At 36.0% G+C, this 17,984-nt stretch overlaps 2 protein-coding genes across 6 annotated transcripts in view; both read right to left on the bottom strand.

The window, feature by feature from the left end:
* Window positions 1-17,858, bottom strand: part of TRAPPC13 (trafficking protein particle complex subunit 13) — a 27,443-nt gene extending 9,585 nt beyond the window's left edge. For 2 of the 4 annotated variants that reach the window (XM_074855053.1, XM_074855054.1), the window contains exons 1-8: window positions 17,586-17,858; window positions 10,891-10,959; window positions 9,926-10,025; window positions 9,237-9,321; window positions 8,385-8,512; window positions 8,176-8,248; window positions 5,100-5,144; window positions 1,620-1,637 (exon numbers count right to left, since the gene is read on the bottom strand). In XM_074855053.1, coding sequence (XP_074711154.1) covers window positions 1,620-1,637; window positions 5,100-5,144; window positions 8,176-8,248; window positions 8,385-8,512; window positions 9,237-9,321; window positions 9,926-10,025; window positions 10,891-10,959; window positions 17,586-17,784 — 717 coding nt within the window. In that variant the 5' untranslated portion in view covers window positions 17,785-17,858. The remainder of the gene's footprint in view (window positions 1-1,619; window positions 1,638-5,099; window positions 5,145-8,175; window positions 8,249-8,384; window positions 8,513-9,236; window positions 9,322-9,925; window positions 10,026-10,890; window positions 10,960-17,585) is intronic. The other 2 variants (XM_074855055.1, XM_074855056.1) reach the window with 1 other exon arrangement.
* On the bottom strand, window positions 12,461-17,714 carry SHLD3 (shieldin complex subunit 3). 2 transcript variants are annotated; one of them, XM_074855061.1, is made up of 2 exons: window positions 17,586-17,714; window positions 12,461-15,390 (listed from the first exon to the last, which is right to left on the bottom strand). In XM_074855061.1, the coding sequence occupies exon 2, from the start codon at window positions 15,253-15,255 to the stop codon at window positions 14,506-14,508; it is 750 nt and encodes a 249-aa protein (XP_074711162.1). In that variant the 5' UTR covers window positions 15,256-15,390; window positions 17,586-17,714; the 3' UTR covers window positions 12,461-14,505. The 2 variants fall into 2 exon arrangements, with proteins under 2 accessions (XP_074711162.1, XP_074711163.1); XM_074855062.1 differs by lacking the exon at window positions 17,586-17,714 and adding an exon at window positions 17,312-17,571.
* Window positions 17,859-17,984: the final 126 nt, after the last annotated feature.

The raw sequence follows: 17,984 nt of genomic DNA, 5'->3' as shown, positions 1-17,984 counted from the left end.
ACTATTTAACTGGTGCTCTACCTTCAAAACATCCTGTAAGATATCTGTTAAATGAAGCTATGACTGAAGATGGTATATAAGGACCAATTCTAGTACAGGAATGAAAGCTACAGACTGTTAATCTTCAGAAGCTGAAAAAATATGGAACTAAAGATGTTCTTGCCTCACTGCTTCTGTGGAATTGCAGACTAGTGAAGTCACTTAGCAGCTCTAAAATCTCAGGATAGAATAATTATGGAAGGCTCAGCCAATTACAGATCTGAGCCCCTGGAGGAGTGAAAAAGAAAACCAAAGTAGTCTCAATTTAAAAAAAAAAAAAAAGGGGGGGGGGGGGGTGTACCAAATCTACATTTACAAGAGAGTTATTGATTCAGGCAGTTGGCCTAGATGATTGTTGTATGTCCCTTCCAACTGAAATATTCTATTCTATAAATCCAGTATGAAGCAGTTTAGGTATTTTGTTATGATAATTTTTTTTTTTAATAAAAGGTATTTTTAAAGGAAGCTTAAAGTTTCTTTTTAATCAGTGTAAACAAATTACAAATAACAAAGAGTCCTGCTTATAAATTACAAAATAAAAGTGGGACAAAATAGTCAAAATATTTTTAGTCTCAAAAGGCACTGTGTTAGGAGAAATATAGAATGGTACTGGAACTATTTGTTGTGTCATATAAACATACTAAACACAAAGCAGATGATAGCATATATATTGTAATAAAAACTGTGCAAGCTCCATGGATTACCAACAGACCTCACACTTGCAGAAGGAGCTGGAAATAACCTCAACTAAAACATAGCTTGCAATAATCATTATTACTACCACCTGACTGTCACTTAAATTCATACTGTTTATATCCCATAAATCCATTGCTCAAAGTGTCCATTTACCCAAATTTTAGTTGTTTTCAATGTAACAACCATAGGCAGAAATTGAAAAAAAGCTAATTTGAAAGGGAAAAGAAAAAACAAGCAGCATAATGAAAAAGCAAGTTAGTTTCGTGTTATTCCTAAGTTATTTTAATATGGTTTAAAAAAAAATCCTTAACTACTTCAGAAGACTGCATTTTATTTTAATACCAGGCACACCTTGAAGTGAAATCAGACCACAGAAGTATCATACTAACTCATCAACTGTTACATGCAGTTAAAGGTTGGAAAGTGCAGTTCCAGCTAGCGAAAGGAAGAACATCCAGTTGCTGCTCTCTCCTCAAACCCACTGTCTCCACCAACCAGACGTGAAAAGTTCTGTTACAGCTTACACAAGCAGTGCTGTAGTAAAACCTACATTCTATGGGTCAAAAGCAGGAAAATTTTATAAGGATTAACTCCCATTTTCAAATAATGAATCTAGCCAAATTTTGGTGAGGTATTTTATAGGAAGACCCCCACAAGCAAGAGTCTGTAATAGTCAACTTTCAGTTTCAACAATGGGTATTAAAGAAAGAGATAACCATTTAAATTATTAGCTGCACATATAAAGATGAGAAAACATCAGTTCATGATATGCAGAACAACATTGCTTTTCCATTATGTTTTTAAAAGAATGTCAACAACAAGCACAGAGACAGATAGGCAATTAAAAAAGCATACATATTTATAAAAAAATAAATAAAAATTACCACAGAACTGAGGTCACTCTAATGGGAAAATAAAAAAAGAACACATTAGAGAAATTAGGGTTAAATGTTAAAGAAAAAGGAGGCTAACTTTCAAACAAAATGCATTTCTGCATTTTTTTTGCACCATCTAAACAAGATAGCATTAGTAAGACAGAAATGTAAATAAAAATGGATGCAAACAAAGATGACAACTACATTTCTAATAAGTTATAGCTAGTATGGTTACATGGTTTACTAGCTTTGCTTTAGAACCAATCCAAAGTAGGGCCTAAGGCACACAAGTCACAGATAAGATACGGTAGAACAAACTGACCCAAAAAAAAATGTTAGTTTTTGAGCAAGTTTGAAGTTTGTCCTGAATTTAAATCCATGCAATGGGTTGTATATGAAATGGAAAAACAGTCTTGCCATTTTACAGATAATTTGAAGTATCCACATATATAAGGCCTCAAAATAAAAATAACGTGGTAAGGTGTTCCAGCAAGGCTACAACACTGCAGCTTATAACAAAATTTGGCATAACAATCAGGAAAAACTCTTTTTTGAACATCCGTCGTTCCAAAAAACCAACTTCAATCGCAAACTTTGTTTTCTTAAGTGTCTGCATATTTGTCTCCCTGTGCATGTTTGCAGGAACAGAACCTTTTACAGAGCCTTTTCCAAGGCACACCAAAGTCAGTGAGAGACTTTCTATAGGCTGGGGCAGGTAATTCAATCTCAGAATTGCAGCAGGTTAGGGCGACAGGGCATGCGTTCTATGCACGAATTTCAGTAATCAACTTGATTTGGATGCTACTGCAATACGAGCAACAAGCAAGAAAATTAAGGTTCAGTGTCATTCCTTGTCTTAGAAAAAATGAAATTATGGATTATAGTTTCTGGTAGAAAATAATTTTAGTGACAGACTTTATGAATAGATAGTATCACATCTGTAATATTAATGGTAACAGTTTAACTGGTTAGTCAACCCTTCAAGACCTTCACTTAACTAATAACTTTCACATACCAATTTTTTTCTTCCTCCCTGCTCCCAAGGATAACAGTCTTTCTTAATATTCAGGATGAAGATCTTGGTGATTTGACAACGAGTATCATGTGCAACATCTAACCAAAGACTTATTTCTAGGTTTCTAAGTTTTTTTTTTTTACTTCTGTGATCACACACATAGGAGCACTTTATATACTTTCAGAAATGAAATATGAATGGTACTGTATCAGTTTGATAGGCGAATGAAAGCTGTTCCGTTAATCTAATTGAAAATCTTTTTTTTTTTTTCTTTTTTTTTTTTAATCATACTGATGTTATGGTAATGCGAATTGCATAAATTCCTGAACTGGAAGAAAAAAAGGCATCATAGCAGCCTTTTAAAATCTTTTCAGGGGCGGGTGACAGGGGGTAGCATAGGGGAACAAAACTAAAAAACCACAAATAACAGCTCAGACACCAAAGCTTCTCTCAGATCTTTATCATGAGGAATTGGTGGCTAATTGAAGAATGGAGTTTATTAAGTCCTTTATCAAGGCCAGTCAGTAAAACAATTTTGTAAGAAAAGAATACTTTTGATCTACATCAGTCTGCCCAAAATTTACCTTTAAAAGGTTTTTATTTCCATTCATTACGAAGTGTTTCAGCACAAAACAAAATTTTCACACGAAGTATGGAGAGATAGCAACATTTAAGATATCTATCCCTCTTTCACCTACTCCATATCTTCTATTTGAAACCACAATATAATCCACACACAAAATGGAGGTTTATTTTGTTCCCAGAGGAACTACCTGGTTTCTTAGGATTATTTTTGTTCTTAAATCACAGCAGGAGACATTTCCTGACATTCTCATTTATGAGTAACACCAGTTCTATAAAGCACTCAACCAGTGGTATGTGCTTACGTTCCAACCCTACTCTGGTATCTCACACCTGGTCAACCTAAGGATTGAAGCCTGTGGCCTAGATACACGTACCAAGATATTTTTAGGAAAATGTTTTTCTCTTTTCCTCTGTACTATGATATTTAAATTGATTATGGCCTATGCCTTGGTTTATTTTCCCTCTAAATAAATGACACACTATGTATCAAATGTCTCGTAATTTACATGCAATTCATTCGCAGCAGAGAGAAAATATTTATGGGAAGTTTTCTGTACAACTGAACAAGACAGATCTTTGCATCTGGAGTCCTCATTTGTAGAGCAGAAATTCTTATCAGTTATTTCTCCCATTTTCTCTATTGATACTGTCAGGAAAGGAAAGAAATACACCTTTCACACCTCTATAGCCATAATCTTCAATGATGAACCCCAGGTGTGACTATGATGGATATATATAACCAGAACAACAGATCTGCAGACTCTCTGTTTTTCTACATGTGAATTTGTAGTACATACATTTGCTTAGTTAAGAACAAACAGGACAGCAAAATATTTTCTCCTTGGCATAACACAAGTGATTTTTCAAGTTGCCAAAATGCCATGTATTTTCTTCTCCTACTGACACTTGGGTCTTTTTTCTCTCACCTACTTTTTGCTGCAACATAAAACACCTACAGCTTCTCTCTTTTAAACTATTTCAAACAAACTCTTTAAGAATACTAATGAAGGTTTTTCAACCAAATGACTAGCAGTGTAATAGTTGACCATATTATGGTTATGGAAAAAGTTAATACTCAGAAGCTCTCAACTTCTGGATTTTGTACAAGCGATACAGAATACGATGCTCACAAAATTAAGCTACTTGTTCACTATCACGAAACAGGTAAGTGATAATGATGAAAATCAATGTCCTAACTTCCTATGTAATGAGATATTGTGGAAGTTTATACCCTATAACAGACCTATATTAATACCAATATCCACAGGGAATGTCTACAAATAAAAAGAATGCTGTATGTAATTTGTAAGAGTTTCCACTATCTGTGTCACCTTCAGTTAAAATTCTTTCCATAAATAGCCAAAGACAGATGCCTAAGTATGTCCAAATAAATATACAAGGCATATGTAAGGTCATTTAGTTTTGAAGCACTTTGTGTAACTGTCACAAACCTAAAAATTAAATTATTGAACAAAGAGGTCATATTTACACTGGAGAAATTTAAATTCCCCCAACCTGGTAAATTATCATCTGCTTTGTGAACAATTAATCTCCCCTACAGTAAGTACTCTATCAGCCTAAATATAGAAGCAATAGCTGAAAGTATTTGAGTTCATGGGAAAATGGAAAATACACAAAATTGGCGGTCAATTGCATTAATGTCCTGACACATCTGCCTTAGTTACCATCTCTTTCCCCTTTCATCAAAAGTATGTCTTGTTTTTAAACTAAATTATAGAAACCCACCATCTAACTTTTTTCCCTTTGGAACTAATCATCTTTATCAGAAACATGTGTACTTAAGAAGCTGTTTGAATTTAATCTAACCACCTAATATGAAGTAATAAACCCAGCACACCAGAACAAACCAAAATACACACAGCTCTCACCTCAGCATTGTAGAATTTGGTTTTCACATCTAGTGGTTTAAGAACCTGAAAGAAATGGAAAAGAGACAGACTGACAATTGGTTTCTCAGACAACTTCAGCATAAACTGTTTATAAGTGCTAGAATCTTTACTAAGTGTTATTTTTCTTTTTCATCTTACAGAACAGGTGCATAATTGAATGTATGATACAATCAACTCAGCTAAAACCTCACAATTCAGAGTATATACTCACTGCTTCTTATCTGCACACTTGACTGCTCTGCTACTAAACAGTTTTCTCAGATTGAAAACAAATACTTCCCCACCTAAGCACTGGCCTCTTACGAAACCAGACAAATACAGTGCATTAAGTAGATCTATATCTTCAAAATAACATTACATCCATCTTGTAACCTGAAGTGGTCTGCACTTGCTTTCAAGAGTGAGCAAGAACCATCCAATATTTACAAGTCCTTCAGCGTTCTGCAGCAAACAAAAGTTACTGAGAGCTTCTCTAAAAATAAATGAAATAGGGAACTATTCATGTGATTAGCTTAAACAACAAACCATTATCAGGCTTCACTTCCTTCTTGAAAATGCAACTGTTACAAGAAATAAAAAAGCCAATAAATCATTTTAATCACATGAGATTAAATCAGAAAGAGAAAACACTTTGATAATATAAAAGGTGATAATAGTGTTGGCTCTTAAGTGCTTGAATTTTGGGCATAAAGCCACTACAGTTAACACATTTAAATACGAAATGGATATAAACTGATGTAACTGAAAGAACTAATCTTCTATTATACTTGTAAGAAAACAAATTAAAGGTATCTTGCTGAAGACAAGTTCCCCTTTACACAGGTGAACTTTCCATTTGTTCACATATAAGTGTATTGCATCCTGAGAGACCCCTAAAGTTTCAAGTTTGTGAACAAATTCTTTAGCCCTGAAAAATGCAAGATTAAAAAGTAGTCTTCACAGAGATTTTTGCATTATAACAGGAATAATGTTCAAATCTTTCAAGTAATCAGAACTATATCTCTCTACTTAGAAAAAAGTCAAAAAATTAATTTAGGTGTATGCTGGTTGAGTGGTTTTTTCTGCCCAATATTTTGCTTCAGTGAGCTTTTAATTAGTTTCCCTAAATGTTTTCTCTCTCTTTCTGATAAAGGAAGTCTTTCCATTCATTCCAGTAAATTTCAAGTGGCTTTCCAGTAAAAATCACGTAATTATTTCAAGGTTAACCCCCCACCCTCTCCCCCTGAAAAAAACAACCACCAAACCCTAGAAAGAATCATTCCTTCTCCAAATAAACATAATTGTGTTAATTACTCAGAGAAGGCTTTGAAACAAAAAGGCACTATTGATCAGTATTAAACTACATATAATGGTTGAAAAAGAAGCTGTTTAAATCCAACTGTAACACCAGTTTAACTTAAAAGATCTAGAAAACATAACTGAGAAAGTTGAAAATGTGTCAGAGAAAATGGGTTTTTTGTTTCTTTTTGTTTTTCTCAGATTTTCTAGCTGGTGTCTCCATGTAAAATTTAAAAATTAACAGCTGAAATTGCTCAGTGAATTGTTTTTCTCATAATGAATCAGAAAGTATTTATAAAATGGTGTTAAAGTGTATATATACTTTTTGAGAAATTTTTATGCTTCCTTCCTTAAAGTAAGAGCTTCAAATTTAACAGATCACTGGCCTTAGCTATTTTGACATTAAAGTTGTCCGTTAAAAACCACAGAAATTACAACTTGTATGCAGACCTCTGAAAGATGTGCACAAATAAGTTTCCATATAAAATCTAAAGGAGACAACCCAACATCTTGAACAAGACTCTGGCAAGGAGAAGGGTAGGGAAGGGAGAGAAGATGAGAACTGGAAGCCTGTGGATGCATACGTTAGTGATCAAAGAAAGCCTAGAGGGGACAGAGGGACAGAATACTGAACTCCTGGGGGACAAAGAATGGAGAAATTGAAAGGGAAAGAGTTTCACAAGGATAGCAAGACAAAACACACAAAGATGAAAATCAGCTACAATAAAGACAAAGAAACACTGCAGACTTTCTGGGTTCGGAGGAGAGAAACACAAAAATTCATAAGGAATGATTTTCTGTACAATTGTCTGGAAACACCTTGGGCTAATCAATACCTGTCATTTCAAGGCCCACAAGTATTAAAAGCACTTGGGGGTTCTTTTCTGTAGTGCACAGCAATTTAGCCTTCTAAAGACCAAAATGCTTTTTTCTGAAGTATCTAGATAGAATACTGGAAAAGAGCAAAATGTAATTTTGCAAAAGACTTACAAAAGATACAGGTCTCAATTATATGTTCTTGTATTGTCAGACACTCTGTGAGAGTATCTAAAATTGTATTCAGTAAAGCATGTCACCTAATCCTCCATTCTATGGGAAAGAATGCACAATTATCCAAGTCTCAGCATACTTCTCTAAAAAATAAACATCCATTAAATACACAGCTAAAATAGACTCTTCCCTGCCAGAGCCAGTCCACAGATAATGGTAAGTTCCTACCTTCCTCAATTACTCTCATCTCACGTCTTGAAATTTGTGTGGTGGAACAAAAGGTTTCAACTCTATCAATTACTTCTATGGATATTAGTCAGATATAACAGATTAGGCTTCTTTGCTTAGTTTCCTTTAAAAAAAAAACCCCACTAAGTTCCAATTTAAAAAAGGTTACACACGTTAAAAGAAATAACAGAATTTTACAATCTAAACTCAAAGGTTAGATGTTTCAAAGTCATAATGAACAATACTTATTCTGTTTAAAAATAATCATAAAGCTGGCTGCCATAAAGAGGGGTTTTTTTAAAGACTAGATTTTTCTTTCTCAACAAAGAAATAAAAATTATAAGATGTAATATTTATTATTGCTGAAATGTTTAAGTGCATGGTAATTAGAAACCATCAGTTCATGTGAAGTTTGAAGCGACATTTTTTATCGGTTCACTTTTAAAACTCAAACAGATTTTTAGTATGTAAAAGTGCTTTTGAAATATCAAATGTTTTAAAATGGGTTTTCCAGATTCACCCACTTATTAAAAGCAGAGTAGAATACTTCATGCAATACCTGAAATTTGAAGAACTTTCTGAAGTACATCTTCTCTCCTGTCTGCATAGTGTAACTTACTGCACAAACTAAGCTGAAAGAAAAAATTTTTTTTTTAAATTTTGAATTACTTTAAATTTTGTGCCTATATCAAAGCAGCAACAGAATAGCATGCATGTGCTGCAGTGTCATTTAAGCTCATTTATTCACAGAAAAATTTAAAACCTTACATGTGCGTTCCTATTTCCTTTACTTCATGATGGATCACATCATCAATGCAACAGTCAGGTTTAAGTTCTGCCACTGCAGCACTCGAAGCTGAAAGGTTCAAGCGCTGAGAACTTGTTTGAAGATCAGCCTGGGGACAGAAACACAAAGCACTGTTTAGAACTGCAGCTGCTTAAAGCAATCTAAAGAAAAATAAAGTTATAAAGTTATAAAGTTTCACTGAGCATTTTGTACCCTACATACTTTTATACACATTATATAAATATGTTAAGATGATGAGATACTTGTCAAAGCTAAAGACAAGTTCTAAAGTACATATAAACAGTTCAACCCTTTAACATGCAGCTTATAAATTCTCCATTTATTTTTTACATTGAGTTCCACAATAACTTCTGGCATTTCTATTATCAGTGTATTATTTTTTCAACAGAAAATGCAAAAAAGGATGCACTAGAAAAGAATGCATTTGAAATGCAAGCAAAATACAAGTCAATGCATGCTTTACAGAGAGTTGCTTTGATGACTGTATTGAAAGTACAAGTAAACAAATACAACTGCAATTTTTTAGCTATGGAAGTTTTGCCACACCAATTCTCCAGAGAAGTTTTATAACATATCCACTTCTTTTAATACAATCCTAGTTCTTAATTTTAATTTTTAAAGATGTCTGTCATCATTTCTATTTTTATGTCTTACTGTTCCCAATTTCCAGGTATATTTTCTGGATTGGAAAAAGTGAGAGATACTTCCTAAAGTCTATATATTAGCATTAAACATAAAAGATACTGTCAGAAAACATACTCAACATATTTTATTTTTTTATAAATCCAGTAACTAGGTTTATCTTCACATACCTTCACCAGTATGTCCTTGACAACTTGATTACTATCATTGTGCACACTAATGTAACTAGAAAATGTTTCTCCCAGAAATATATTTCTGTGTTTAAAAAAAAATAAAGTATGTTTAGTAACAGTTATTTTTTAAAAAAATACAGAACATGTCACTGAAACCCCTTTAAATTCTGATTTAAAAAAAATATATATATACACACACGTGCACACACATTTGCCAGATCAAATCCTAAAAGTAAATTGGCATTTTCACACTCATACTTTTAAATGTCATCCTTCTAAGACAAACAACTTAAAAAGAGAACAAACAAATCAGAATTTTTTTTCTAGATAAAAATCTGTGAAGAATAAGACGGCTTACAGTACACACAAAAATCACTGTAATAAACTCTGTTAGTATAAGATGTGGTTTATAGTAGTGCATTACATTAGAAATTCACCTACAGCTGCAAATTTCTTTCAACTTTCATTTTTTATTACATTCTGAGTCAGGCTACAGAAAAGGAACATCAGGCAGCACACATTTGTATATTACGTCTCATTATAAATCAAGCCACAGACTGTTTTTAAAATGACCGCACATCTCACTGCATACCAATGATGTTCAAAAAGAAAGAAAAGTAATAAACATATTATCATTAAATGAATCCTAAACCTTTCATGTTAACAGTTAAATAATTTATTCTTACCCAAAATTTTGAGGCAAAGTCAGCATTTCTCCTAGCATCAAAGTTTCTGCTCCCTTTACAGTAGAAGGATCATCTTTCATGAGCTGGTTAAATAGATTACCTGTAGAAATATCAAATTGCTAGTATTTAAATATGTGCTAAGTCTAAAGCTTTGTCTACATTTAAGTTATAACACTAAAATAAATTACATCTAAATAAATAAGACATACTTATTTTACAACCAACTTGTTTAGGGATGAAATACGTATCTATAGGCCCGCCTATAAATAACAACTTACTTCCAGGCACTTGTGTTCAATGAATCATTCGGTATATATACTGAAGGGTGCAATCCCAAAGGCATTGCTCAAATTAAAATGAAACTTGTAAGGGAAATTCTGCCCAACTAAAGCACATTATATAACACAACTAATCAACCCCACTTACTGTCTTCCCCTGCTTGCTTTGTATTTCCACACAATCCTCTTTTCTTGAATCCTTCCTTTGCCTCTTTCTTATACTTCTAGACTGCAACTACTACTGGGCAAAAACCCCGGGATTTTCAATTTCTGACTACACCAAGCACAACACAACTCAAAAGCGGTGACTCCTGCAAAATAGTTTTCCATAGAACGTTCATGTGTTGGTTCTAATTACCAGGGCATTTTATCCAGATAAAGAACACAGTAACACCAAACTTTCTACAACTACACGTTTCTCTCTCACAACTGCCTTCCATCTTGTGTGTTAATTACTCAGACTTTGAGGTCACGTGTTTGCAGTATCATCATCAAGCTTTCAAAGCCATAGGTCAAGAGTTGTAGAGTGCACCTTGGTGTTTTCCATGACCAAATATAAAATATATTGCTGTTTCAGATTACTGTCTATGGGAGGACATAAGACTGCTCTGACATCTATGTCTCAGATGCTCACATTGCTTAAACCGGTAATATATACATAATAATCAGTCAGTAGTAAAGACATACCGGGCAAATCTCTTTCTTCACAAGTCACCGGAATATTAGTGAATAAAGTAGGTTTGGTTAGTCTCATCACTGCAAAAATCAGAAAATAAACCACAGGTCAATGAAACAATTTTTTTTTTTTTTTTTAAAAAAAGTGTAATTTTGCCTTGCCCTCCTTCCACCCAAAAAACCCACAACCACAAAATCTTAGCCTGAAAAAGGGTAAAACCTTTTGGATCACCTGACCTTTTAAATATAACATATTCCCTGCTACTCTGAGATCCAAGAGCACTGGTGATACCATTGCTCCCTCTTGCTTTACTCCCCTGGTGCACTAACATCTGCTGCTTTCAAACTTGTATGCTAAAGGTCTTATACCTGCTACAGCCTGAAGTGCTTTGTGGAGAAGTACACTAGTTTCATTTTTTTTGTGGACTCTTCAGGGCTAAGCACTGTTCTATGATCCTGGGGAATCACATGGGTGATGATGGGGGAACATGATGCGGGGACAGAATGGGAAATGACAACTAGTATGGAGCATTTTAGTCAAACTCCGGGCTATAAGGAATTGCATTTGCACCCTAATCTCCAAAACATACACAAGATAAGAGTTACAAGTCTAAAAGCCTACAGTATTTATACAACCACTTTTTCTTTTTGTCACAGACTTTAAACTCAAACCAGCGAAACCATTACAAAAGCCTCAGGAACGCACAAAAAAACTATTTTACTGATACTGATAAAATCAAAATCACTGAGATCTTGCTATTAAAACCTCTCTACTTCAAGAAAGTGGTATTTTTAAAGGCTCTTTTAACTCAGAGTCCTCAAAATGACATTATTTTTATTTGTATTACAGATCTAAGCATCTTAAAATAATTCCCTCTTCATATGAACCAATGGTCCTAATCTTGCGTCTAGCTTCTCATGAAAGCATTCACATGAAACAAAGTTGAGCATTTGTAACCTTAGGTGTCGATCTGAAGATGTAAAAATCCCTGACTTGTTTTCCTTTGAAACTTAAGAAACATAAACCCGTATAATTTCTGAAAACTAAAAATAAAAAATAAAATGGTTCCTCTTGACTGCAACAAGTTAGTCAACATCCTTGCACTGACACACGTATGGGGCTTTTTCTTTATTGTACTTTTGTACATATTATATGTCTGGTCAACATTCACTATTTCCAGTCATGTAAAATATTCAATTATTTCAATATACATTCAGGTGTAGTGAGCTGTATTGGTTCACAAGAACTTAAACTACTACACCGCAGACCTATGCAAGCTAGCATTGACACAAAGAAATCTGTTTTCAGATAAAAAAGGTGACACATTCTCTTTGTTATGGTGAAAAGTTGAAAAATATGACCTCTGAAGGCTTAGATAAATAAATAAATTAAAAGCCCCCAAATATACAAAACAGAATACATGAAGAATCAGATTCAACATTGAAAATGAACAATATAAATACTGAATTATACATGCATATGAACTAAGCATTTCTGGAACAGTTCAAAATGAAATTCTGGGTTTCAGTTTGTACATTGGTGCTACCCAAGACCGTAATAATTCTGTAGAGAAACCAAATGTTGTGCTCAGTTTTTATTACACGACAGTTATCCAGCTGAAGTGCTCACAGCTAGCAGTGCAGGTATCATTATTTACATACAAGCCAAGCCAAAGCAGCAGAAAGCTGACAGCTACCACTGAACAGTGAACACCAATCTCTCTTTCTGTTTAGCAAGATGTTTGTTTAGCTCTTTTGTTGATATATTAAATAAATATAGTGGGACTGTATTATTGACAGTTACCTAATTTTTTTCAAGTCTACAGTAAGCCCATATAAACTAGTACTTGCTCACTGTTTCTAAAAGAACAGCTACAGATCAAATGTAGTCACGTTTCAAACCATAAATAAATAGATCATGGAATGAAGACAAACCACAAATAGCTTAAGATATGTAGATTATCATATTTAATAGGACTACTAAATTAATATTAGAAAATATTGTATCTTTGCAGGACAACTTCTCATGTGCTTTCTTCTTAGATCCTAGACATAAAATACAATAATAAATAAAACCCAAATCATGATGCATTCTACTCCTCTACATCTTTAAAAATGCTCATGCACAAAGAAACTTTGTTACTAATTTGTGTTACGCTCAGAAGAACAATTTCAGTGAAATAACTTGGCTATATAAGCTTTAAAACTAATAATGACCCTCAGTTACTCTAGACAGCATTTTACATCAATTTTGCAAGTGGTAACATTAAATTTCAGAAACACGCTAAATGTCAATATAAAACCCCCTTAACATTTATCTAGTTTAGAAATTCATGTCAATGATCCAAACTGAGCAAACTCCTTAATTTTAAACTACAAAAATATATGTAATGCCTATAATAAAATATCATTATTCCAACATAAGAATGTCAGCAAAAGAAAAATGTAAGTAAAAGCCCAAGGGGATTTTATTTATAGTTTTTACATAGAGGGATCTCCGTTACACTTATGTGCACTTTTATTTGATCAGTGCTAATGATAATCTAACAATCTACAAATACCATTCCCCTATTTTTCCCCTTTTCCAGATGCCACAGACCTTGACCTTCAGCTACAGCAAAATTATCTGGAGTTAGTAGGGGTGCCTGAGAGAAATACACACCCTTGCAATCATACCGATCCCAGTTCAACTGCTCTGCTGACCCTTCAAACACTGAATTGAGCAGGGACAGCATGACCTTGAAACATTCTATTTTCTCAGCTGACAAAAAGTCATGCTGATCCCAGCCTTCTATCACAGTAAACCGCATTCAAGTGCTCAGAGACCTTTACCTTCCATACAGACAACAAATAGAGGTTTACAGATAGAAGTCTGATTTCTTTATTTCCTGACCTGTAGCTGGCAGTCAGCGCTTCCTTGTTCTCCAATATAATTAGAGACAAAAGACCAGAAACATCAGGAAAAAATCTTATTACCAAAGTCATAAACCAGCAAATGCTAAGTTGTTCATTATTCTTCAGCTTCCACTGAAACTTTAATTAGTATTTCTGGGAAAATATAGATAATGTTACCAAGACAGCACACACATGCAATAGAAAGTAAGTCTGTATTTCACACGAGTGCTATGCCTTCATTCAAACCCCCTCCATGGCCCTACTTTCAGGAAATAATCAGATCTTGAAAGCCTTGGTGTCAAAAATAATCACAGACCCTTTATAACAACTCACTGGAAAATATTTTTTCTTCTCCTTATTTCAAAGAATCACAGTGAGGATGTACGTTGCTTGACTGAAAGCATAAATTTTATTATCTGACACAACTTGCTATAATAGCCTGGAATTTTTAGTTTGATTTTTCTCCTTTAGACCATGGAGGTAGAGAAAAGCTACAAAATGCAGTTCTAAGCCAAACAGAAACTCACTAATCTTAACAGGAACCATTGATAAATCTCCTGGCAAAACAAAGTTAAATAAATATATTATTACAGTTAAAAAACTGTAGCAAAGCAATATTAAGTGGTTTTCTGCTCATTAACTCATCAGTTGTTCTAAAGTTTGTATATTCTATGCTGCTTAAAAACTCTAGTACTTCAGACAGCAATTTTATTATGAAACTCTACCTTACAATTATAAACTAAATATAATTCCAAATTTATGTACAAGCAAATTCATTTTATCAGTAAGGTTGAGCTTTTCCCTAAGAATATTTCTAACATATTCACAGTATAGTATATCACAGAAAATCCATATCTGTCCCACAGATCTTTGGATAGTAGCATTGCAAGATGGCAATTCGTTCTGCTTGATGAGTCTATTCAATTTTATCCAGATGTCCTCCAAATTCTGATTATTACAAATAGACTGTTCAATTGTCCACTTTGCTCTATAAAATGCATGCAGCTTTAGTCTTTCCAAATTATTTTGCAGTTCTTGAGATAAAGGAAGAATCTTTTCTTTAAGCTTAGGGCTAGGGAGAGAGACACTCCAAGACCTTTTCAATTTTTGTTGTCCATTAGGTGGTGATTCTCCTGGATTCTCCAAGTTAATTGGTCTGTGAACAGTTTGTGCTTGGATTAAAGTCTGCCCATGTTTCAGCTTAGTCTGAAACTCAAGGAGATCTTTTGTGCAGTCATAATCAGGAGATCCTGTAACATATTCTGAAGGTGTAAAAAGTTGTTTCAATTCTTCTGCTTCCTCACAAGAAATAACAGGTGGACTCTTTTTTGGTTTGAGGGGAAGTCTGTGTAAATCATTTGGAAACCAGGGTGTAAATCTTGGTAACTGGCGAATGGGAAACTCCTCCACTGCTGCTTCTGCAAATTTCTGCAGTTTTATTAGATCTCTCTGAGGTGGTCGATAATGCAAGACCACTTCCATGCTTGTACAGTAGGAATCCAGTTATTCTTAGGAAAAGGAACAGTCTCTTGACTAGTATTCTCAAATCTAGACTGAAACATCTTATTTACAAGAATTTCCTTGCCTCGTGCTGCAAAGATCAGTGGAAAACAGGACCTAAAGCAGAAGTATTATAAAAAAAATAAGATACTACCATATTAAGAAAAACATTACTAGGATATTTTACAAAAAAGCAGCATGTAGTAAAAGTAAGCCATATATATATCAGAACATTCTACTTTATCCAGGCTGAACATTAGTGACTGTATTCTATCATTACCAGTGTAACTTCAGTATGCTAACATCCATATTCACGCAGTTTACTCAACACTGTCCTTTCCAAGAGTATTCTTTTACTGTCAACATCTCACACTTGGCATCCATCTGTTGTTATTCTTGCTATACTGTTGTGATGCATATTCAAAGACATACAATTACTACTGCCTATTTTCTCAACTTTACCAGAAAACTCTGTTTTTTTAAAAAGTGTTTTCCTCCTACACTTCAACTTTTTAAGTCGGGGCACATCAAGCAACCAGAAAACACGTGTGTTACAAAAACCCTTCCTGAAATAGTACTGACCAATAATGCAATTTTTAAAGTCACAGGTTAAAAGGGAAACACTACAGGCAAATTAAACTTGTCTGCTTCCATTTCATATCAGAACCAGACATATAGTTTTAGTCTCGGAGCTTCTGAGCAATACATGCAGACATCCTTTTAGTCCTTAAGGACCAGATAACTGCTTAATTTATTAGACTTTTAGAATAACTAAAAGACTCATTAAGTCTTTAAAGATAATACTTTCATACATAGTTGATTTCTTTCATACAAAGATTATATTAAGGGGGGCAGGGTAAACTTCGAATTCTACTATGAAACATTAACATAACATGCACTCTTGCTCTCCTGTTTTTTCCCCCTAACAATTCTGCAATCATTTCAGGTTCCCAGCCAGAGATCAGCAATATACAATGACACTGTCAAGATTTTGTTTAAAATAGTCACAATGTAAATAAACCCTGATACTCTTCTTACTTCTTTTCCAAAATCTGCAGCCACTGCACCAAATTCAATACAAGCCCAAAGATTTTACTGGTTTCTTACAAAAGAAAAGCTTTTTGCTTTTAATTAGTTATTATCAAAATGCATTTGTAATGTCAGCTGATGATGGTTTTGTTCTCAGGTTTTGGACTTTATTTTGTGTATGTGTGTGTATGTGTATGAAAAATGGCTTGCTGATCTCTGAATTATGGTTAACAGGTTTTACTGTGACATGCAGACACCATTAAAAACTCTCTCCAGGAGTGTTGTAAAACTAGTAAATGGGCAGAAGATGGGCTTTGAAATCATCTGCACACTTGCACTACTTTACCCATCTGAACAGTCTCACTGATTTCAAATGCTCACAGAATTGAGATTTTAACCAACTATTTACTACTCCTACTTAACAAGCAGCATTTATTTTATAAACAAGCACGGTCAGGAAAAAAAGAAAGTGAATACTATGCCCGTTAACTGAAATAAGATGAAAGTAGATTCAGGCTTTTCAGTGTTTTAATTACTGACTTACTCAACTGCCAGCAGAAATGATCAAATTCTTTACAGGGCTCTCTTGATTTCTGTACTAATTCTGCAGGGTATGTGAGAGACGTGCACCTTTTTTTTTTTTTTTTTTCACAATTCGTGATTCCTGCATCAACGGTGTAAACCCAGTCCAGTGCATTAAGCGTGAGGTTAAAGGGGCAAAAACCATTAAAAGGGGAAAAAAAACCCCAAAATCAAACAAAGCAGACAGCAAGGAACTGGAAAGAAAACTTAAAAACCATATTTTCTTGCAAGTGCTGAAAGTCTTGTGCAAAATGCAAATATATCCAGCAGCCTCGATGGCCCCATCCGGCAGGGGACACAACCCCGTGCTGGGCCCTCTGCCACCTGCATCCCTCGCTCCCTCCCCGCCCCGCCTCGTTTCACCCTCGGCACCTCCCGCCCTGCGCCCCACCGCCAGGCGCCCCTCCCGGGCCGCTCCTTGATCGACCTTCGTCTAAAACAGAGGGAAGAAACGGCCTCGCCTCCGGAACGGCCGCAGTGCTTCCCGACCGGTTCACAATCAGAGCCCTCCCCGCCACGGCTCCCCCCCGCCCCGGCCGGCCCGGCCGATGCGCCCCGCCTCTCCCCCGGGCCCGGCCCGCCTCGCCCCTCAGGGCCGGGAGGGGGACGAGGGCAGGGCTGGGGCCGGCCCCAGGCGCCGCAGCCGCGTCACGAGCGGCCTGGCAGGGCGGGCGGGCCCTGGCGGGCCGCGCCGTAGGTACCTTTCAGAGCCAGCAGGTGCTCCTGCTTGGGCTGGTTCACGTCCATGGCGCCAGCCTTCGCCCCTACGGGAGGGCAGACGGGCCAAAACGCTGCCGGTGGCGGAAAGCGCTCGGCCGGGAGAGGCAGGGCGAGGGCGAGCGCGAACGCGAGGCCCGGGCGCAGCAGATACCGCCGAGGCGGAAGCAGCTGTCCCAGCATGCAGCGCGCCGCCGCCACGGCGGGCGACACTACAGCCCCCAGAACGCACTGCCAGCCGCGGGCGGGGCGGGCCGGTGCCCCGGGGGCGTTCCGCGGGGCCACCGCCGCCTCCTCGGCCTGCTGGGCGCGGCACGATGGGAACCACAGTGCTGCGGTGCGTGTCGAAGGAGGCGGGAGCAGACCAGCCCGCGGTGGCGGCC

This window comes from Strix uralensis, chromosome Z (assembly GCF_047716275.1).
Source record: "Strix uralensis isolate ZFMK-TIS-50842 chromosome Z, bStrUra1, whole genome shotgun sequence".
Lineage (NCBI taxonomy): Eukaryota > Metazoa > Chordata > Aves > Strigiformes > Strigidae > Strix > Strix uralensis.
Note: the sequence above shows the minus strand (reverse complement) of the source record. Positions and strands in the feature narration are given on the sequence as shown.